The sequence below is a fragment of the Myotis myotis genome, unplaced genomic scaffold, assembly GCF_014108235.1.
Source record: "Myotis myotis isolate mMyoMyo1 unplaced genomic scaffold, mMyoMyo1.p scaffold_m19_p_11, whole genome shotgun sequence".
In the NCBI taxonomy this organism is placed as follows: Eukaryota; Metazoa; Chordata; class Mammalia; order Chiroptera; family Vespertilionidae; genus Myotis; species Myotis myotis.
Genome location: NW_023416315.1, coordinates 72,714,316 through 72,736,756, shown reverse-complemented (window position 1 = coordinate 72,736,756; position 22,441 = coordinate 72,714,316). Strand labels below are relative to the sequence as shown.

The window sequence follows — 22,441 nt, the reverse complement described above, 5'->3', positions numbered from 1 at the left end:
CTGGTTCATGCCAGCCAGGCATTTGAGTCTTATTTTTGACACACAATTCTTTATCAGGAATCTCTGAAATAGCTTGTAGTTAGATCCTACAGTTAGGGAAACAGAGGCATTGTAAGACTGCATTTGTTTTCTTTTATTGTTAATTCTTAATCACACTGATGGATACTATAAGCACTCTGCCAGGAGTGATGGCGTCTCCTGGCCTGTGCAAACATGAGCACCCTGGGGGACAAGGTACACACTACCAAGCATGGAAGCAGTTTTAGAAAAGGAGAAAAGTGTTTGTGGTACACTTTATAGTAAGCAAACTAAAGACTCTTTGGCCTTCACATCAGCTCTTTTGTTCTGTTTATATGCTGGAATCTCACTGTTTGGCTGACTTTAGAAGTCTAAGTCACGAGTCTACCTTATAGGCATAATGCTTATACAGTGAGGGTCTTTTTTTTTTTAAAATATATTTTATTGACTTTTTACAGAGAGGAAGGGAGAGAGATAGTTAGAAACATCGATGAGAGAGAAACATCGATCAGCCGCCTCCTGCATACCCCCTACTGGGGATGTGCCCGCAACCCAGGTACATGCCCTTGACTGGAATCGAACCTGGGACCTTTCAGTCCGCAGGCCGACGCTCTATCCACTGAGCTAAACCGGTTTCGGCAATGTGAGGGTCTTTTGATACCAAAGAAACCCAACCCCATGCATTTGGTTCAGGTGACCATGAATTTTTCCAAATGCCACTCTTTAGCCACCAGTGACATAGCAAGTTTCCAGTGTTCTCATCCCATGCCAACCTGTGCTCAGCCTGATACATCAAGGCTTAAGAAAAAAAGATTTAACCAATAGAGCCTTTGCGATCTCAAATCTCTTAAGGTTCTTTTCATGAAGATCTCAGTTCATTAGATAAGTCATCAGCTTTGTGTTATAAGACAGATTGTAAAATAAAGAAATGAACTCATTTGGAGCTTTCTGTCATCTCTATCTATCCCATTGCCTCGCCTCTGTTCCACAACAGCGGAAAGCTGATTTATTAGATTCTGATAACATATGTTCACATTATTTGTTACAACAGCTGTCCCACCCTCTTCTAGAATTTGGCTCGCACGTTGCAAAATTCCTTTGTTGCAAATGGTCAAACTTACGATACCAAGGCCCTTGTGTTGAGCTTTGTTTATGTTGTGTACCTGGCAACTGAGATGATGTTCTTATTCATTATTCATGGAAAAAGAGCCTCATTAGTGGCAGACACACACTGTTGCTGAGATGCCTCCTTTGGGGTTGTTAGTTCAACAGTTGTCAATAGACTGCAGCTGACCTAATCCCGGCTGAATTCTGTTTTGGTGCGGACTTGGCTCAGACCTGTGTCACTTACAGTAGAAATATAATGAAGTGGCTGCTGAAGTTACTGTTCTTGAGGAGTGAGCTGCAACCACACACGATTATTAAAAACCTGCCTCTTGTTTCTCACACCATACCATAAAGTGGGCTTCTTCAAGTGTATCCCCACTGCTTTCCCTGGAGACCCAAAGGAACTCTACTGAGTTGTCCCATTTTCTGGCCCTGTGTTGGTGCTTTGGAGGGCTTGGAGTATAGACAGCAAGTAGGGGTGCCCTGACCCTGGTTCAGATGCCATCATTCTAATCCATGCCATGCTGGACACAGCACTTTGAATCCCAGACTCTCCATCCCTCTCCGTAGAGCCACATCTAAAGCAGCGGGATTATATGTTATGTTTGCAAATTGGAATGTTCTCATTGGATAACTTTCTTGCATGGTTTATGGGTACAGCAATCCTTCTTTATTACTTTTGCTAGGTGGCTGAATGTTTTTAAGTGGTACGCTGGGAAGTGACACAATGAGATTAGTGCTTCTTTTTTGACCTTTACAAAAAGGATTCAGAAATATGGCAAGACACAGGGTGGGTGTGTGTGGAAACATCATGTTCTGAGGAAAGGAGGAAGGCAACATGTATTCCCTTTGCCTCTTCACTGTTTTCTGGGGGTTGTATATGTGAGTGTATGTGTTTGGCTTTGAGTTTTAAAAGTGATATTCACAAACTCCTTTTGTAGTGAAGTACTTTGGAAGCTATGCATCCCTAGTAGGATTACCAGTTATTTGGTCACACATCTTTGTAATCTGCAGTCTAATTTTGATTTTGCCCTTGAGGTAACTTCTCATGTTATGTTATGCTATTCCAGCCATTAGTCTGAAATGCTGTCTTGCCATCCTCAGGAGTTTTCATACTCTTTCATTTTCAATTTGGGTGGATCATTTTTATCAGGGTGGTTGGTCCTGGATTTGGAGTGTCCTTTACACAATGAGTAAACTAACAGCAGCAGCAATAGCTAGTACTTATTCATTCTTATGATGTGTCAGGGTCAGACATGATTCTAAGCCCTACATGGTTGAACTCATTTATTCTCACCACAAGCATATGAAGTAGATGTTATTCTTAGCTCCCCTTTACAACTGTGGTAACTGGTGCCAAGACAAGTTAAGTAACTTGCTCAAATTAAGGGCCTCAGATGTGAAAGTAAAGCCATGAAGATATGTTATGAGAGAAAAGAGATAAACTGAGAACATTCTTTTTTCAGTAAGAGGTGAATTCTACAAGGAAAGGAAAGCCAGAGTAAAAACTGAGATGGTCTGACTCCAGGCCCATGGTCTCAGCCATCACACTTCCACCGTCTCTGCTGTTGGCAATATTTTTTTTAATTATTTTTATTAACATGGTTCTTGTTGTTATTAATTAGCTACAATTTATTGAGAAACTATCATGTGCCAAACATGTTATACACATTACCTTTAACCCTCACAATAACCTTGCAAGGAGGTGGTTATTCCATTTTAGCAGATGCAGAAACTGAGGCTTGTGAGTTTAAGTAATTTTCAAGACCACATTCCTTGAAAACTGCAGAACTGGGATTCAAACCCAGGTCTCTCTGGCTTTAAGAGCCCATGTGCTTTCATAAACATGAGCCTTACTGAGGTGACTTCCTCTGCCTCTCTCACTCCTCTTACGAAGGCATGGAGTAGGCAGGCTGCAGCCATGGTGCAAAATATGATTGGTGCCAAATTGTCTTTTAAGATACCTTTTTAACCATTCCTTAGGAAAGAGGTATGTCTGTGTTTGCTTGTCTTTCTGAAACTATCTTCACAATATGGCTTTCTATCTTCAATCAACTTGTGTCTGATATTTTTAGTCACAAAGGGGATTTGATGTATGGTGTTCATTTAATTTGAGACTTATCATCTTTTTCCCCCCCAGTCATACATTTGTTATAAGGACAGAAATGTTTTTAAGATTATTGTCATTGACCTTCTTTCAGAAGCCATTATGAACGTTGTTACAATCTTTGGATTCCCTTTATAGGCCACCTCAGTTGAAAGCTTAAACCTCAAAGATTAGGGTGGTAATGTGGAAAAGAATTCATGCATTTCTTATTTGTTATTATTTGCACATTTCGATTTTAGAAGAATCTCAGAGAACAAGTAAGAATGTGAATGTGAATGCTATAAGCTACCTTTGGGAGCATCTGTTTTTGTCTGTCTCCCTGGGATACAAAGGCAGTCACTGGTGATGGTGAGATTAAACCCAGCTCCACCCGACTAGCTGAGTGAATTCAGCAAATTACTTAACCTTCCAGGTTTCTTCTTCTGGAAATGAATGGAGGCTTAGAAAGGCTAAGTAACTTGCCCAAGATCACGCAGCTGCGAATTTGTTGTGAGGACTAAAATAGTTAATCCATGTTAAGTGTTTAGAACAGTGTGGAGCACAGAGTAAGAGTTCAGCAACTATTGACTATTAAAAAGAGCCAAGATTACCACTTCTTAACTTTATCATTGTTCTCAAATCAATTTTGTTCAAATGGAAAACCATAAATAAAATGATAGTTAAAATAAGAGAATAAGAGTCCAGTCTTATGCCCCCCAAAAGGCCAAAAGGCAGTGCCATGGCCTTTAATCAATCAAATTAATTTTGGATCGCCGAAACCGGTTTGGCTCAGTGGATAGAGCGTCGGCCTGCAGACTGAGGGGTCCCGGGTTCGATTCCGGTCGGGGGCATGTGCCTGGGTTGCGGGCATATCCCCAGTGGGAGATGTGCAGGTCGCGGCTGATCGATGTTTCTCTCTCGTCGATGTTTCTGACTCTCTATCTCTCTCCCTTCCTCTCTGTAAAAAATCAATAAAATATATTTTTAAAAAAAAATTAATTTTGGATCTAAAAGGACATATCTGTAATAATAAAAGTGTAATATGCTAATTAGACCGGACAGCCTTCTGGACGTCTTTCCGGGACAAAGCCAGGGCTGCAGACGCCACAGCTGCAAGGGAGGGATCGAGGCAGCCGTAGCTGTGAAGGCCTACTCTTGCACAAATTTCATGCATTGGGCCTCTAGTAAATAGATAATTGATAAAACAGAAATACTTAGTTTTATCTATAAGTAATTCCCAAACTTTTGGAAAGGTGACAGAAAAATTCCAGGATTTTAACTCCTGATCAAAGGACAAATTGTTTCAGCCTTGGGACAATTTGTACCAGTGGAACTACAAATCCAAGCTCTTTTATTATATTTACTTCAGTAGGCCATTTAGTAATTGTCTTAAATGTGGGGGCAGAAACTTTTTTGTGAAGGATAGCTGGACTCTTTGTAGTCACAACTGTTATATGAATGCAATAATTATATCAAGACCATTTTTACTAATGCCATCAAGCCCATCCTAAATTAGCATTCTTATTTGCCATCTGGTAATGTGCAAAGGGTATACTTTTAAGAACAGGACATATTGCTAATATTGGGGGAAATACTTTCATCTCCGTAGGTTGAAAACCAAAGTACTAAAGAACACATTAGGGAATCTGTACTAATAAAAGGGTAATATGCTAATTAGACCAGATAGACCGGACATCTTCTGGATGTCCTTCTGGACAAAGCCACAGTGGCAGGGGCCGAGGCAGAGGCGGTTAGGGGAGATCAGGCCGGCAGGGGAGAGCAGTTAGGGGCAATCAGGCCAGCAGGGGAGAGCAGTTAGGGGTGATCAGGCCATCAGGGGAGAGCAGTTAGGGGTGATCAGGCCGGCAGGGGAGAGCAGTTAGGGGCAATCAGGCCTGCAGGCAGGTGAGTGGATAGGAGCCAGTGGTCCCAATTGCAAGAGGGATGTCCCCTGAAGGGTCCCAGATTGGAGAGGGTGCAGGCTGGGGTGAGGGATCTCCTCCTCCTGTGCACAAATTTCATGCACCGGGCCTCTAGTCACTCTATAAGGAGACTGTTTGGAGAATAAGCTTTTTGCTGATATTGTTTTATAGAATCAGCATGTAGTTAAAAGTAAAAATTCTGTAAACCTTGCTCATTGCCTAAGGCCTTATAAATAGCATAACTTATTCAACTATCATCACAGTTCCTTTGATATGGTCACTGGATACCCTGTGTTTTGGTTAGGCTGTTTTCTTTCCTTTTCTTTTCTTTTTTTGTGAGGAATAGGCAGAATAAGAGGGATTTGAGATGCCAGGACTACCAGTGAGTAAAATCTGTATTCAGGCTGTCAGCATCAGGCTGTTCAGACCAACAAAACAGTGCTTTTCAGATCATTGGTGCCATAGGCACAAGCAGCTTGAGACATATCCACTACAAAATTAGGCTGCATTTGAGAAGAAGGATTGAAATGCTGCCAGTCTCTAGTAATAGACTCTCAGCCTAGTCCAGTGCCCTTCCCTGGGCTGGCTCTTATGGAAAAGATCAAGGATGCCAGGAAGACAGTGTAGCAAATTCTTGTATTAAAAAAATGGGCAAATGAATCACGTTGCTGCTTCAAAAAAGAAAAGTAATTGTAAATAACACTGCAGAATATATTCATAAGGGTGAATATATTCTACCAAATTAGTGTTTTGAGTTTCTTTGGATAAATCCCCAGAAATGGATCACTAGGTCATGAGGCAGTTCCATTTTTAATTTGTTGAGGAACCTCCATACTGCTTGCTTTCCACAGTGGCTGCAGCAATCTGCATTCCCACCAGCATGCACGAGGGTTCCCTCTTTTCCACATCCTCACTAGCCCTTGTAGAATCAGCATGTAGTTATAAGTAAAAATTTGTTGATTTATTATTCATAGCCATTCTGCCAGGTGTGAGGTGATAGCTCATTGTGGTTTTAACTTACATTTCTCTGGTGGTTCTGACCTTGAGTATCTTTTTACATATCTATTGGACTGTATGTGCTCTTTGGAGAGTGTCTATTTAGGGCCTCTGCCCATTTTTTAAACTGGATTGTTTATTCATTTATTTTAATTTTTATTTAAATTCTTTATTGTTTAAAGTATTATATAAGTCTACTTTTTCATCATTGACCTCTCCCCAGCCGCCCCCCCCCAGCACATGCTCTCACCCCCCTACTGTCTGTGTCCATTGCTTATGCTCATATGCATGCATACAAGTCCTTTTATTATTATTATATAGGATGTCCCTATTTCCCCCCTTTTGCCCCTTCTACCCAGCTCTTGCCCCCCACTTCTCTCTGGCCATCACCATACTGTTGTCTGTGTCCATGGTTTGTGCATATATTTTCTTTGGCTAATCCCTTCTTTAAATTCACTTCTTTAAATTTGTATTTTCAGATAAGTGCTTATAATTGCACTATTATATATTTTCTATTATATCATTTAGAATTAAGATATTTTTTAGTTGAACCCTTGTAAATTTTAGCACAATTTAATAAATTATGCTAGAAGCAATTAGGAGATTTTTCATGTAATGCAGATACATTTCAATTAATATTTTTTTAATTTTTAATTTTTTAATATTTTAATTTGAAATCTCATACATGTAAAAAAAACTATAAAATACTACAGCATATTATATGTACCCTTCACCCAATTTCTTAGGTGTTAATAACTTAAACATAACCATTATACAACTAACAAAATTTGGAATATATTTTTCTTATAATCTCTTTAATGTTACTTAATCCATTTACTTTGTTTTTGTTAATCTTCACCCAAGGATATTTTTCCATTGAATTTTAGAGAGAGTGAAGGGAAAGGGAGAGACACATTGATTGGTTGCCTCCTGCACATGCTTTGATAGGGACTGGGGATCAAGCCAGCAACTGAGGTACATGCCCTTGACTGGAATCAAACCTGGGACTGTTCAGTCCACAGGCTAATGCTCTATCCACTGAGAAAAACAGGCTGCAGCTTAATTCATTTACTTTTAATCTGTATGTGTCTTTATATTTAAAGTGGGTTTTGTTTTTGATTCACCCTCGGGTCCCGCAGCGGCAGGGCACGCCTGGCTGCTTTTTAAATTTCACCGAGAGAAGTGATCCATGACAACCCAACTCCAGCTTCCAGATGGGACTGCTTCCCTTCGGGTGGGTCCCGGCTGCTGGCCCGGGCTCTCCCTGAGGTGTCGCCCTACCTACACGGAGGCGTCTCTGCCTCTGACCTTTGGTTCGGGTCTTCGTCTGGGGCTCCACGGTCAGTGAAGGGGGCGCTTTGTGGGGAAAGAAAGAAGTCTGGAGTCTCAGAGCCCAAGTTGCCATCGCGATGCTGTGGTTCAGCCCCTACCTTGTGGGGGAAGAAGCCACGTTCAAGAGCAAAGGGCGTGTCCTAGGACACGGGGCTGGCACGTTCCCGAGGCAGGCGTGACCCAGAATCGGGTGAGAACTTTCAACCCTTGTCCTGTGTCCTCTCCTCCGTGGCCTCAGAGGCAGCACAACACGGACAAAGCACAAAACGACACACTTTTCACTAATGGGAGGGCGTGTGCCTGGCCTGCTGCTGCTCGCTCTGGGTGTGTTCTCTCAGGTCAGCCCCTCTGCAGGCTCTGTGAGCGGACAGACGTCGCCGCCTAAGTGGTACCCGCCTTGGGATGAGGAGGTTACATGCTCAGAGGTGGAGAGGGACTGGAGTCGGGGCATCTGACTCCAAGCCCAGGGCTTTCAACTCGAGGACACACAAGGGGGAAGGAGAGTGTGCGCTTTTATTATAAATGAAGAAACAGACTACAGAGTACTAATCACACACTTACCTTTCCCGGGGTTTGGGGAACTTTGGAAGTTGAAATGGGGCCAGAGGCATAGAAGCTCCCGGCCCTCTGCCCATGACTGTGGTGGGGGGTGAGGGGTGGGGGAGATGAAGGCTTCCCAGTCAGAGTTCCCAGGAAAACCACGCCCACCAGCTCCTGGGGGAAAGATGGCCTTTTTGTTTTTTTGTTTTTTCTTTGATCTGGGAATAGTCAGAGTTAGAAACACTGAGCTCGGGAAAACCAATCCACAGCTGCCACTTGAGCTGCACTGTGTGTCTCTCCCATTAGAGAGGAAATCTCAGCTGGACTTGAACACTGCCCACTGTCTGACCCCGCAAGGCCAGGCCCGGGGTCACTTCAGGAAAGGGGTGTGACCGCTCTTCCCAGAAACACCCCCGATGCCCTCTTCACGTTGGGAAAGAGACGCATCGGATCTGGTCATGAGATCCCGAAAACTTCCCTAACAGAAGCCGGTGCCCTCTGGGCCCAAGGGAGCCTGCCGAGCAGACTCATCAGCAGCTCATATGGCACAGGCCCCCCCGAGGGCGGAATTGGGGACATTCCCGCAGCAATTCCAAACGCCCGAGCCGCTGTGTCTGCAGCACAGTCACCTGAGCCACCAACTCGGCGCCGTGGCTACACGGTGGTTTATAATGAGAAGGGAGGTCACGGCAGGAGCAGAGGCAGACACGCGGGGGGCAGAACTGGACAGGGAGCGCTCGCAAGCGTGTGAGCGGGACATGCGCGCTTCATTAAAAAGGAAAACTGCACACAGTGCGTCTCACTCAACCGGAGTGTTGGACCGCACCTTCAGGGGGATAGAAAGTCGTTAGAAGACACGTGAGGAAATACACCAAGTTATGGCCAGGGACTCAGCGACTTGATCTCGGGTCCTCCCGGTGGCAAGGCACGCCCTGGCGGCCAGCCTACCCTGGATGGCGGCGCTGTCCCACCCTGCCTGCAGTATCAAATTAGTCGCCACCTTTCTTGGCAGTTAATTTGCATATCACCCTGATTAGCCAATGGGAGGCGTAGTGAAGGTACGGTCAATTACCCTTTTTGTCTTTTATTATATAGGCTAGCATTCCATCGTGTAGATGTACCACCGTTTTTTAATCCACTCATCTGCTGATGGGCACGTAGGCTGTTTCCAGATGTTAGCTATTGTAAATTGTGCTGCTATGAACTTAGGGGTGCATATATCCTTTCTGATTGGTGTTTCTGGTTTCTTGGGATATATTCCTAGAAGTGGGATCACAGGGTCAAATGGAAGTTCCATTTCTAATTTTTTGAGGAAACTCCATACTTTTTCCACAGTGGCTGCACCCGTCTGCATTCCCACCAGCAGTGCACAAGGGTTCCTTTTCCTCCACATCTGCTGGGGTCCAACCCCAGCAGGTCCAGGGGTCCCTAAAGGTGTGGATGGAGTCGGCGAGGAACGAAACAGAGGCAGCGTTCAGTTGATCAGCAGCCTAGCCAGGATCTCTAGCCAAGTTCTGGTCAGGATCTCCAGCGAAGTTCTGGTTAGGATCTCCAGCCAGGTTCTGGGTCCATGTTCTCTTGCTAGGTTCTCCAGCCAGGTTCTCCAGGTTCTCCAGCCAGGTTCTGTAGCCATGTTCCCTCGCTAGGTTCTCCAGCCAGGTTCTGTCCAGGATCTTCAGCTGGGTTCTGTCTAGTTTCTCCAGCCAAGTTCTGTAGCCAGGTTCTGTCCAGGATCTTTTGCCATGTTCTCTCCAGCGAAGTTCTTCTGTCTCTAGGTTCTGTGTAGGTTCTGTGTGTAGGTTCTGTGTCCTGTTGTCTTGTTACATCTGTATTTATACCAGTTGATTCCAATCCTATCAATCTCTATTCCAAAGGTTAGGGCATTTCTTATCTCCATTCCAGGGAGTAAAGATTATGTAGCTTAAGCATGATTGTTCGTAGTTAAAGTGATTAATTACCCGCCTGGCACTTAGTTGAGGGGCTTTATTCCCTCCCTAACTTCAGGGGAAAATCCCTAACTGGGGAAACAACCTTTCTCAGAGAGGAGACCTTGGTTAAAACACATAGTGCCAAGAAGGTGAGCAAACATTTTAAGAACAGTATGCCATATATGCCAGGTCCTTTGAAACAGCAAGGATGGACCGGCTCCCGGCACACATCCTCACCAATATTTGTCCTTTATAGATTTGTTGATGCTAGCCATTCTGACAGGTGTGAGATGGTATCTCATTGTCATTTTGATTTGCATCTCTCGGATGATTAGTGACTTTGAGCATTTTTTCATATGTCTCTTGGCCTTCTGTATGTCCTCTTTCAGAAAGTGTCTACTTAGGTCCATTGCCCATTTTTTGTTTGGATTGTTTATCTTCCTTTTGTTAAGTTGTGTGAGTTCCCTATAAATTTTAGAGATTAAGCCCTTATCAGAGATAACATTGGCAAATATGTTCTCCCATGCTTTCTTGTTGTTTTATTGATAGTTTCTTTTGCTTTTGCAGAAGTTTTTTATTTTTATGTAGTCCCATGTGTTTATTTTCTCCTTAGGTCCCATTGCCCTAAGAGCTGTGTCTGTAAAGATATTGCTATGATATATGTCTCATACTTTGCTGTCTATGGATTCTTCTAAGATTTTTATGGTTTCCCAACTTATGTGTAAGTCCTTTTTCTATTTTGAGTTTATTTTTGTGTATGGTGTCAGTTGGTGGTCTAGTTTCATTTTTTTTTGCATGTATCTATCCAATTTTCCCAACACCATTTATTTAAGAGACTGTCTTGACTCCATTGTATGCTCTTGCCTCCTTTGTCAAATACGAATTGAGCATAATGGCTAGGGTCAATTTCTGGGTTCTCTGTTCTGTTCCATTGGTCTATATGCCTGTTCTTGTGCCAGTACCAGGCAGTTTTGAGAATAGTGGCTTTGCAATATAGCTTGATATCTGGTATTGTGATCACTCCAAATTTATTTTTCCTTCTCAGGATTGTTAAGGCTATTGGAGGTCTTTTTCAGTTCCATATGAAGTTTTGGAGAGTTTGTTCTAAGTCTGTGAAATATGCTTTTGGTATTTTAATGGGGATTGCATTGAATCTATAGATTGCTTTGGGTAGTATGGACATTTTTAATGACGTTGATTCTACCAATCCATGAACACAATATATTCTTCCATTTGCTTTGTCTTCCTCTATATCTTTTTTCAACATCCTATAGTTTTCTGAGTACTGGTCTTTTACCTCCTTAGTTAAGTTTATTCCTAAGTATCTTAATTTTTGTTGTTGTTGCAAACCTATATAATAAAGAAGTAATATGCCCTCACAAAGATGGCTGCCTATGGCCAGGCCTGCAGGGGGTTTAGTGAAGGACAACCAAACGACTGGACAAGCAGGCTGGCAGGGGGTTAGTGAGGGACGACCAAACAACTGAACAAGCAGGCTGCTTGGAGCGACCAGGCGGCAGGGGGGTTAGTGAGGGACGACCAAACGACTGAACAAGCAGGCTGCGTGGGGCAACCAGACCGGCAAGAGGGGCAGTTGGGGATGACCAAGCTGGCAGGGGAGGGGGCAGTAAGGGGTGACCAAGCCAGTGTGGGGGCAGTTAGGAGTCACCAGGCCAGCAGGGAGGGGGCAGTTGGGGGCGACCAGGCAGGCAGGTAGGTGAATGATTAGGAGCCAGCGGTCCAGGATTGTGAGAGGGATGTCCGACTGCCGATTTAGGCCTCATCCCCGGGACATCCAGCAGTCAGACATCCCCCAAGGGGTCTCAGATTGGAGAGGCTGCAGGCTTGGTGAGGGCCCTCCCCCTCCCCCCGTGCATGAATTTCATGTGCACTGAGCCTCTAGTAGTAAATGGGATCGTTTTTGTTTGGTTTTTAGTTTCTCTTTCTGTGAGTTCATTATTGGTGTATAAAAAGCCATAGATTTCTGGGTATTAATTTTGTCTCCTACATATTGCCAAATTCACTTATTAAGTCTAGTAGTTTTTTGATGGAGTCTTTGGGGTTTTCTATGTGCAATATCATGTCATCTGCGATTAATGTCAGTTTTACTTCTTTTCCAATTTGGATGCCTTTTATTTCTTCTTGTCTGATTGCTATGGCTAGCACTTCCTTTTGTTAAGTTGTATGAGTTCCCTATAAATTTTGGAGATTAAACTCTTATCGGAGATAACATTGGCAAATATGTTCTCCCATACAGTGAGCTTTCTTGTTGTTTCTTCTAGTACTGTGTCAAACAGGAGCGGTGAAAGTGGGCATCCCTGTCTTGTTCCTGTTCTTATGGGAAATGGTTTTAGTTTTTGCTCATTGAATATGATGTTGGCTGTATGTTTGTCATATAAAGCTTTTATTATATTGAGATATGATCCCTCTATTCCCACTTTCCTGAGAGTTTTTATCAGGAAAGGTTGTTGGATTTTGTCAAATGCGTTTTCTGTATCAATTGACATATTATTTGATTTTTGTCTCTCAGTTTGTTTATGTGATGTATCACATTTATTGATTTACAAATATTGTACCAGCCTTGCATCCCCGGAATAAATTCCTCTTGGTCATGGTGTATGATCTTTCCAATGTAATGCTGGATCTAATTTGCTAGAATTTTGTTGAGGATTTTAGCATCTATGTTCATCAGGTATATTGGCCTGTAATTCTCTTTCTTTGTAGTGTCTTTATCTGGTTTGGGGGTTGGGGTAATGCTGACTTCATAGAAAGAGCTTGGAAGTGTGCCTTCCTCTTGAATTTTTGAAATAGTCTGAGAAGTATAGGTTTTATTTCTTCTTTGAATGTTTGATAAAACTCTCCTGTGAAGCCATCCTGTACAGGGCTTTTGTTTGCTGAAAATTTTTTTTATTACTGTTTCAATTTCATCAGTAGTTATCGGCCTATTCAGGTTTTTTTATTTTAACTGATTGAGATTTGGAAGCTTGTATTTTTCTAGGAATATGTCCATTTTGTCTAGGTTGTGCAGTTTATTGGAGTAGAATTGTTTGTAGTATTTTTTTTTTTATATAATCCTTTGTATGTCTGTGGTGTCAGTTGTTACTTCACCTCTTTCATTTCTGATTTTGTTTATTTGGATCTTCTCACTTTGCTTCTTGGTGAGACTGGCTAGAGGTTCATCAATCTTATTTATCATTTCATAGAACCAGCTCTTGGTTTTTTTGATCTTTTGTATTTTTGGGGGGGCCTATATGTCGTTTATTTCCACTCTGATCTTTATTATTACCTTCCTTCTGCTTACTCTTGGCTTTTCATGCTGCTCTCTTTCTAATTCATTAATTTGTAGGGTTAATATATTACCATATTTTTTTGTTTTTTGAGGTAGGTCTGTAGAGCTATGAACTTCCCTCTCAGAGCTGATTTCTCTGTGTCCCATAGATTTTGATTTGTTGTGTTTTCATTGTCATTTGTTTCCAGGATGCTTTTTATTTATTCTTTGATCTCTCTGGAAACCCAGTCATTGTTTAATAGCATGCTATTTAGCTTCCAAGTGTTCGATTATTTTTCATTGTTTTTATTGTAGTTGATTTCTAATTTTATGCCATTGTGATCTGAGAAGATGCTTGTTGTGATTTCTATTTTCTTGATTTTGAAGAGGCTTTGCCTGTGTCCTAATATGTGGTCTGTCTTTGAAAATGTCCCGTGTGCACTTGAGAGGAATGTATGTCCTGTAGCTTTGTGGTGAAATGTTTTGAAGATGTTAGTTAGTTCCATCTGATCTAGTGAGTCATTTAGTATTGCTGCTGCTTTGCTGATTTTTTGTTTAGAGGATTTATCCAGTGGTGTCAATGGGGTATCAAAGTCTCCTACTATGGTTGTATTGCTGTCACTCTCTCCCTTCATATCTTCCAGAAATTTTTTTTTATGTATTTGGGTGCTCCTGTATTGGGTGCATATATGTTTACCAGAGTTATCTCCTCTTGTTGAATTGTTCCATTTAGTATTATGAAGTGGCCCTCCTTATCTCCTGTTATGGCCTTCACTTTGAAGTCTGTGTTTTAGATATAAGTATAGCTACCCCAGCTTTTTTCTCATTTTCATTTGCCTGAAAAATATTTTTCATCCCTTTACTATCAGTCTGTGTGAGTCCTTTGTTTTGAGGTGGGTCTTTTGTAGACAGAAAATATATGGGGCATGTTTTCTTATCCATTCAGCTACCCTATGTCTTTTGACTGGAGCATTTAATCCATTTACATTTAATCCTCCATTACATGAGGTTATTATTGATAGGTACTTGTTTGTTGTCATTTTTATTCTTTATGCCTGTGTTCCTTCTTCGCTTTCTATTTCTACTTTTTATAACAGTCCCTTTATGCAAGAAATGCTGACTTGGTGGTAATAAACTCCCTTAGTCCTTTTTTGTCTGTGAAGCTCCTTATTTCACCTTCAATTTTGAATGATAGTCTTGCTGGGTATAATATTATTGGATTCAGTCCCTGAATTTGTAGTATATTTCATTCCACTCCCTTCTGGCCTGATGTGTTTCTGTTGAGAAATCAGTTGATAGTCTAATGGGATATCCCTTATAGGTGACTTTCTATCTCTCTCTAGCAGCCTTTAAGATTCTTACTTTGTCGTTGATGTTTGCCAATTTAATTATAATTTGTCTTGGTGTGTGTCTTGTTGGGTTCCTCTTGTTTGGGACTCTGGTGCTTCTTGGACTTGTGTGGCTTTTTTTCTTCCCAATATCAGGCAAGTTTTCTGTCATTATTTCTTCAAACAGATTTTCTACTACTTGCTCTGCTTCCTCTCCTCTGGCACCCTGTTATGTGGATGTTGTTTTGTTTCATGTTGTCCCAAAGCTCCCTTAGGCTCTCCTCCTGCTTTTAAGTTTTCTTTCCAGTTGCTGCTGTGCTTGGGTGGTTTTTCTACCTTATCTTCTAACTCACTGATACAGTCCTCAGCTTCTAGTCTACTGTTGAAACTTTCCATTGTGTTCTTTATTGCATCTGTGTCATTCTTCGTTTCCTCTTGATTCTTACACATGTTAAATTTGTCTTCCATCCTTTTCAGTATCCTTATAATCATTGCTCTAAATTCTTTCTCTGACAAATTGCCTCCGTTTTGTTTATTTCCTTTTCTGGTGATTGCTCCTTTTCTTTCCAATGGGGGTTACTTCTTTGTCTCCCCATTTTTGTTGTTCCTATGTGATTGTTTCTATGTATTAGATCAAATTGCTATGCCACCCAGATATATATATATAATGTTATGTGGGACCCAGTGGTACAATCTCTCTAGTCTTCTGGGCTGGGTAATGTAGGGATGTCCCCTACTTGGGCTATTTGGGTTCTCTTGGTGTAGTTGGGTCTTGAGTGTTACTGTCCTGTTCATGGATGGAGTCTCCTCTCAGGGTGTGTGGTTATGTGGCTCAATTTCTACTGTTGGCCAAACAGCACAAAATACAACTCTACAAGACACGACACAAAGGGAACAAAACACAAATGCACTCATGACACTGATAACCCCAATATAAGTGACCACCAGAGTAAAGAGAATTAGGAGAAAGTAAAAAGAGCAAAAGTGATATCAAGAAAAGAAAAAGAAAGGTAAGAGAGAAAAGCAAAAGAAGAAAAAGGAAGAAAAATATGTATATGGGGAGAAAACACCACAGAACAAACAGATAAACCAAAAAATTCAAACAACAAACATCCAGAAAAAAAGGGGGGGGGGGCAGAATCTTTAGAGGCAGAGCTTATATACAGAAAGTAAGATTAAGGAATTGAATGAATAAGGGGAGGACCTTGGTTCAGTATATAGGAAGTAGAAAGAGAATGAGTGCATAAAAAGGAAAGAAAGAAAAAAATTTAAAAGATAAAATAAATCATAAAAAATAAAAATAGAACGAAGAAAATATAATGCAAAACAAAATAAAGGAAAAAATTTTCTTTATAAATAAAAGATAAAATTAAATTAAAAAGTGAAGCATCATTCATTTCAGCTGAGTCTTTTTTTTTTTTGAAAAGATTTTGTTTTAATTTTATAAGCAATGGGAAACCACTTAAGATTTATAAATGAAGAAAAACTATTGAAAAAATTGCCAGTAAAGAATTATTAAAAAACCAAAAAAGAATTATTCAGATTAAAATATAAAACTAGACTGAATGTCCTTGAGCATCTCCAGGAAGGCCTGCGGGGATGGCGCCTCCACATTCTGGAAGGTGTCCTGGACTCTGTCGTACCAGAAGAAGTATTTCTCCTCCAGCCAGATGAACCCGAAGTGGTCCTCATCGAACAGGATGAAGACTCCGGGGCAGCAGTGCCTGGGGTAGGCGAAGGACTCAATGTCCACGCCGTAGAAACACATCCTGCAGGTTCGGGGGTAGTTCTGGTCACTTGAGCGCACGCCCACAGGCAGAACAAACGGGACAGGCTGCTCCTCCGAAGCTGCGGCCCCGGACGCCCCGGCGCTGGGCTGGGCAGGGCTCTGCCAGCCATGGCCCTGGCTTTCCTCGGTCCCGTCTTCTTGCTGCTGCTGCTGCCGCTGCTCCCGGGTCACCTGCTCGTGAATCTCCTGGACCACGCGGGAGAGCTCCTCGAAGTTGCGGAAGATCTCGCCACTTCGCAGCTGGATGCGGCGCAGGAGGTGGATCTCTAACGCCTTCGAGCCGATCCCCATGAGCCTCGTGACCCTGGCGTACTTCCCGTGGAAGCTGAGCATGACGGTCGTGGGGCCGAAGGCGTTGTATTTGACGTAGAAGAGGCCTGGCCGGATGAGGTCGTCCGGGCGGCAAGGCGGGAGGTAGAGGCGGCGGTAGGTCAGGCAGTCATACCGCTGTCCGCCCTCCTGCACCCGCCCCCGTTCTCCCCTGAGCCGCGTTGGTGAATCCGTTCGGTGGTCGGTCCTCTTGCACTGGATGGTGAGCCTGTCCCCCTGGATCTGCATGTGGCCGTGGTGGGGGCTGCCGAGGAGGCCTTCCAGGCACTCCACCGCGGCCGATGTCCCCTCCGTCAGGCGAATTCTGAACGAGGGCTTGAAACGTATTGGGCCACGCACATGGGCCTTAAGGGGAGGCCGGTACCTCCCGCCAGTAATGCCTAAGCCGTCCACCGTGACATTCAGCAGTGTTCTACAGCTGTAATGCAGCTGCCACAGTCCCAAAGTGTGTCTGTATGGGAACAGCTTCGCGTAGAATTCTCGGTAAGACATACCGATCGTCTCCGGGTTCTGCAGGTTTTCACGAACGCCAAACTCCTCGCGGCAGCGCCGTCTCCAGATGCTGTCGGTGTGCAGGATGTCTTGGAATTTGGTGCAGGCCTGGGCCAGGCTGCGCAGGTCGGTGCCGGGGAGCGAGGCGAAGATCTCCACCAGGATCTCCACCGGCAGGTCCTGCAGCGAGCAGTGCGGGGACGGCGGGGGCGGGGGCGGCATGGGACTCGCGATTCCTCCCCTCCCCGCACAGCACCGCGCTGCCTCGTCCACCTCGACGTGCTTTTCTGCCGGGGACGGCTTGCTGTGGGCCGCTGCCATCTCAGCTGGGCGCTGGCGCTTCTGACGACACCGGTGTCCCTGCGAAGAGCCCACGCCGCAGAGGCCAGCGCACTCCTCCATGCCTCCACACGTAACCGCCACCACAGCCGGGGCTTTAAACTGGCTCAATCCGCCCTAGAGTCCAGCCACGCCCCCAGGGCCTAGCCACGCCCCCTCAGAGAGGCGCCAATTGTAGGACTTTTTTTTGGCCAACTATGCTGAGAACCATTTATTTAGATGCTGTCCTTTGATCCCTTTCTTTTTTTTTTTTTTTTTATTGTTTTATTGCTTAAAGTATTATGAAGAGTATTACATATGTGTCTTTTTTTTCCCCGCCCTTGACAATCCCCTGGCCTCCCCTACCCCCCAGTGCCTATGTCCATTGGTTATGCTTATATGCATGCATACAAGTCCTTCGGTTGATCTCTTACCCCCCTCCCTCCTGCCCCCCAACCCTCCCCGGCCTTCCCGCTGCAGTTTGACAGTCTGTTTGAGGCAGCTCCGCCTCTGTATCTATTATTGTTCATAAGTTTATAATGGTCTTTATTATCCATGAATTATTTAACTTTCTTGTCTTGGTTTCCCTATTCCACTTGCCCAGGAATTTTTCTGGCTTCTTACTATGCTGTTATAAAACGAGCATAAAACTTACCACACAGGTGTGTTGGGAAGTGAGCCTAAGGCCCCCAACATAAGATAAGGTAAGTCCTCAGTGATGGGAAGCTACCATTCCTATTGCTTGTTGAAGTCATTTTAGCGAGGAGGTTAATTCTGTGTGTCAAGTTGGCTGGGCCATGGGTGCCCAGACATTTGATCAAACATTATTCTGGATATTGCTGTGAGGGTGTTTTTGGATGACAATACATTCAAATCAGTGGACTTTGTGTAAAGCAGATTGTTCTCTTTACTGTGAGTAGGTCTCATTTAATCAGTTGAAGGCCTGACTAGAGAAAGAGCCTGACCTCCCCGAAGCAAAAGGAAATTCTGCAAACAAATGGCTTTTAGACTTGAACTATAACATTAATTCTTTGAGTCTCCAGCCTGGTGGTAGCTCACTCTGTAGATTTTGTACTTATCAGCTTCTATAATTGTGAGTCAATTCTTTAAAATCAATCTCAATCTCTCCCTCTCTCTCTCTCTCTCTCTCTCTCTCTCTCTCTCTCTCTCTCTCTCTCTCACACACACACACACACACACACACACACACACACACACACATACAAACAGAAAGGAGAGCAGGAGGTAGGCAGTCCAGGGCTCAATGACACTATCCTAAGGGCATGTCCCTATTGCCATGCAATCATATTTGTTGGAATTTCAAGGCACTCCTGAATTTTTGGAAATCAAGATAGAGGCACTCATGAGCCCTCAGAAAAGGGAGAGGGAGATCTAAAGGGAGCAGCACTTGCCAGAATTCATTGTTCCCACCTACTCCTGGTGATCTCACCAGGATGCTGAGGACCCTGGGCCATCTCTGCCCTGCTTGGCATCCACTGCAACCTCTTCAGGCAGGCACACCACTCCCCAGGCATCTCCGCCAGCCCTGCCTCCAGCTTCTCCCCACCTCACCCCTCAGAGACATGGGGGAGGCATGAGTCCTCAGAAAAGGGAGAGGGAGATCTAAAGGGAGCAGCACTTACCTGAATTCATTGTTCCCACCTACTCCTGGTGATCTCACCAGGATGCTGAGGACCCTGGGCTATCTCAAGGGATCAGGAGGAGATATGAGGATCCCCAAATATCCTCTCCAATTAGCCTAGGCTCCATAATGTTCCCTCCTTTCTTCCTGCAATGAGAACTGACAAATGCATTGTCACACACTGCCTCTGGCCTCTACAGAAAAGTTAGCACTTTGGCAGGGGGCAGTGGCAGCCCCCCAATAGAAAGACACACCCTTAGAGAGAGCATGGATCAGCTGACTCCTTGATTTCAGACTTCTGGCTTCCAGGACTGTGAAATAATTTCTGTTGCTTTAAGCCACCTAGTTTGTGGTACTTTGTTATGACAGTCCTAGGAAACCGATACAGCCTGGCCGGCATGATTCAGTGGTTGAATATCAACATATGAACCAGGAGATTACGGTTCGATTCCTGGTCAGGGCACATGCCCAGGTTGTGGGCTCAATCCCCAATATGGGGTGTGCAGGAGACAGGCGATCAGTGATTCTCTCATCATTGATGTTTCTCTCTCTCTCTCTCTCTCTCTCTCTCTCTCTCTCTCTCTCTCTCTCTCTCCCTTTCTCTCTGAAATCAATAAAATATATATTTTTAAAGAAACCAATATAGGGAGTTCACTAGATATTGTCCAAGTTTGCCAAAGTGCCAACCACTAAATTTCTGAGGGAAATCAAGGATTAGTTTCTGGAAATCGGTAGCCACACCCATGGACTGCCCTCCTCAAGGATCTGTCAGAGAAGTCAGCTGCACTTCCCCAGGCCAATCCTCCACCTTGAAACTATCACCAGTGCCCTAATGTGGAAACAAAAGCTCAGGGAGGGTTAGTGACTTGCTCAAGCTCACACAGCTGGCAAGGGCGTGGGGTCAAGACTTGAACTCAGACTCTAAAGCCCAGGTTGTGACACTTGGGCCCTAAAGAGTATCCTGGCTGACACCACAGACAGGTTCCTCCTCAGAGCTGCATCCCTGCTGGCTCACCTCCTGATGTCTCATGCTGTGAGTCACGCATCAGCTGAGTCTTAATGCCTCATGGGGGCTGGTTTAAGATCCCACTCTTCTGTTCCAGCTGCCACTTCTCAGTTTCCTGTTAGGTAGTCAGCACTGTTTTGAAGTTCCAAGCGATCCACTGCTCCTCTGTTTGTGTCTGTCTCCACAGCCTTGACTGCCAGCAGGTGGGACCAATCTTCCCACTGAACCTGTCTGCCTGCTGTCAATCTTTTTTTTTTTATTTTATTTATTATTTATTTATTTATTTATTTATTTTTAATATATTTTTTATTGATTAAGATATTACATATGTGTCCTTGTCCCCACGTTACCCTCTACCCCCCACCCCCCCACCCCCGCTCATGCCCTCACCCCCCCGTTGTCCATGTCCATTGATTAGGCCTATATGCTTGCATATAAGTCCTTTGGTTGATCTTTCCCCCTTACCCCCACCCTCCCCTACCTTCCCTCCAAGTCCCGACAGTCCAATCAATGCCTCTCCGTCTCTGGATCAGTCCTTGTTCATCAGCTTATGTTGTTCATTATATTCCACAAATGAGTGAGATCATGTGGTATTTATCCGCTCTCCAGTTCCATCCATGCTGTGGCAAATGGTAAGAGTTCCTTTTTCTTCTTCCTCTTCTTAAAGAATACCTTTCAGCATTTCATATAATGCTGGTTTGGTGGTGATGAACTCCTTTAGCTTTTTCTTATCCGTGAAGCTCTTTATCTGACCTTCTATTCTGAATGATAGCTTTGCTGGATAAAGTAATCTTGGTTGCAGGTTCTTGCTATTCATCACTTTGAATATTTCTTGCCACTCTCTTCTGGCCTGCATGGTTTCTGTTGAGAAATCAGCTGACAGTCGTATGGGTACTCCCTTGTAGGTAACTGACTGTCTTTCTCTTGCTGCTTTTAAGATTCTCTCTTTATCTTTTGCTCTTGGCATTTTAATTATGATGTGTCTTGGTGTGGTCCTCCTTGGATTCCTTTTGTTTGGGGTTCTCTGTGCTTCCTGGACTTGTAAGTCCATTTCTTTCACCAGGTAGGGGAAGTTTTCTGTCATTATTTCTTCAAAAAGGTTTTCAATATCTTGCCCTCTCTCTCCTTCTGGTACCCCTATAATTCTGATGTTGGTACGCTTGAAGTTGTCCCAGAGGTTCCTTACACTATCTTCATATTTTTGGAATCTCTTTTCTTTTTTCTTTTTCGGTTGGGTATTTTTTGTTTCTTTGTATTTCAAATCTTTGACTTGATTCTTGGGATCCTCTTTTCTGCTGCTGGATCTCTGTAAATTATTCTTTATTTCAGTCAGTGTATGCTTAATTTCTAGTTGGTCCTTTTTCATGTCCTCCATGGTCTCACTATACTTATTGAGGGATTCATTAAATTTATCGGCGGTTTCCATAAAATTCTTGAAAAACCTTATAAACGTGGCCTTGAACTCTATATCCAATCGTTTGCTTTCCTCCATTTCTGCCATTTGTGACCTGTTTCTTTGTCTCCGCATTTTGGCAGCTTCCCGGTGTTGATAGAGTGGCCCTGTGCGCCAGGTGTCCTGTAGGGCCCAGTAGCTCAGCCTCCCCAGTTACCTGGGGTGGACACTCTTGGTGCCTTGGTTGTTGTAGAATCACTGGGAGGAATTGACCTCCAGGCCAATTGGCTGTGAGAATCAGCTGTGTTTAAAGTGGGAGAACTTCTGTGCTGAAGACACCCTTCTGGGGCAAGACTTGCTTCAGTGGGGCTTTGGTGCTCACTGAGTCTGCTCCCTGAGTGTGTCCCTTATGGATCTGAGGAGTTGCAGTCTGGATGGACCCCCTCTGACCACTGGGTACAGTGGCTCCTGGATCTAAGGAGGTGCTAATTCAGCCTCTGCCTGAGGCCACACAGCAGGAGCCACGAAGAGGCTCAGCTGTGAAGCAATGCAAGCCGCTGCGGGGCCTTGGGCCTTCTCTTGGAAGTTCAGGGTCTGCCTGGTTAGGCTGCAGTTAGGTACATTCACATGCAAAAGCCTCTGCTGCAGCCTGGGTGGGGCGGGGTCTCAGGGAGTCAAAGGGCGGAGAAAGCAGCCATGGCCGATTCTCCGCCCGGAGTCGCGCGTCTCAGTGTCCCGGTAACGGCTGCAAGCACCTCTGAGGGAAAGCCGCCCTCAAGTTCGCTCGCTGCCGGACAGACCAGCCTCTCCCCGTATGAGTCCTGGGTCCCCAGAGACTTCCGGGAACCGGAGTTCAGAGCAGTCAGGAGCTTGTGACTCAAAAAGTCAGCCGCATCCTCAGGCGCCACCCCCTTTCCTCGCGCGCGCGCCGTACCTCTGCACTTCA

At 44.1% G+C, this 22,441-nt stretch overlaps 1 protein-coding gene across 24 annotated transcripts in view; it reads left to right on the top strand.

The window, feature by feature from the left end:
* ST7 (suppression of tumorigenicity 7) overlaps positions 1-22,441 on the top strand; it is a 314,766-nt gene that overhangs the window by 223,009 nt on the left and 69,316 nt on the right. The window contains exon 11 of one of the 24 annotated variants that reach the window (XM_036328891.1): positions 17,161-17,622. The exons of the other annotated variants lie outside the window; for them this stretch is intronic. Coding sequence (XP_036184784.1) covers positions 17,161-17,552 — 392 coding nt within the window. The 3' untranslated portion in view covers positions 17,553-17,622. Of the gene's footprint in view, positions 1-17,160; positions 17,623-22,441 lie in introns of those variants that run through there. 24 annotated transcript variants of the gene reach the window in all.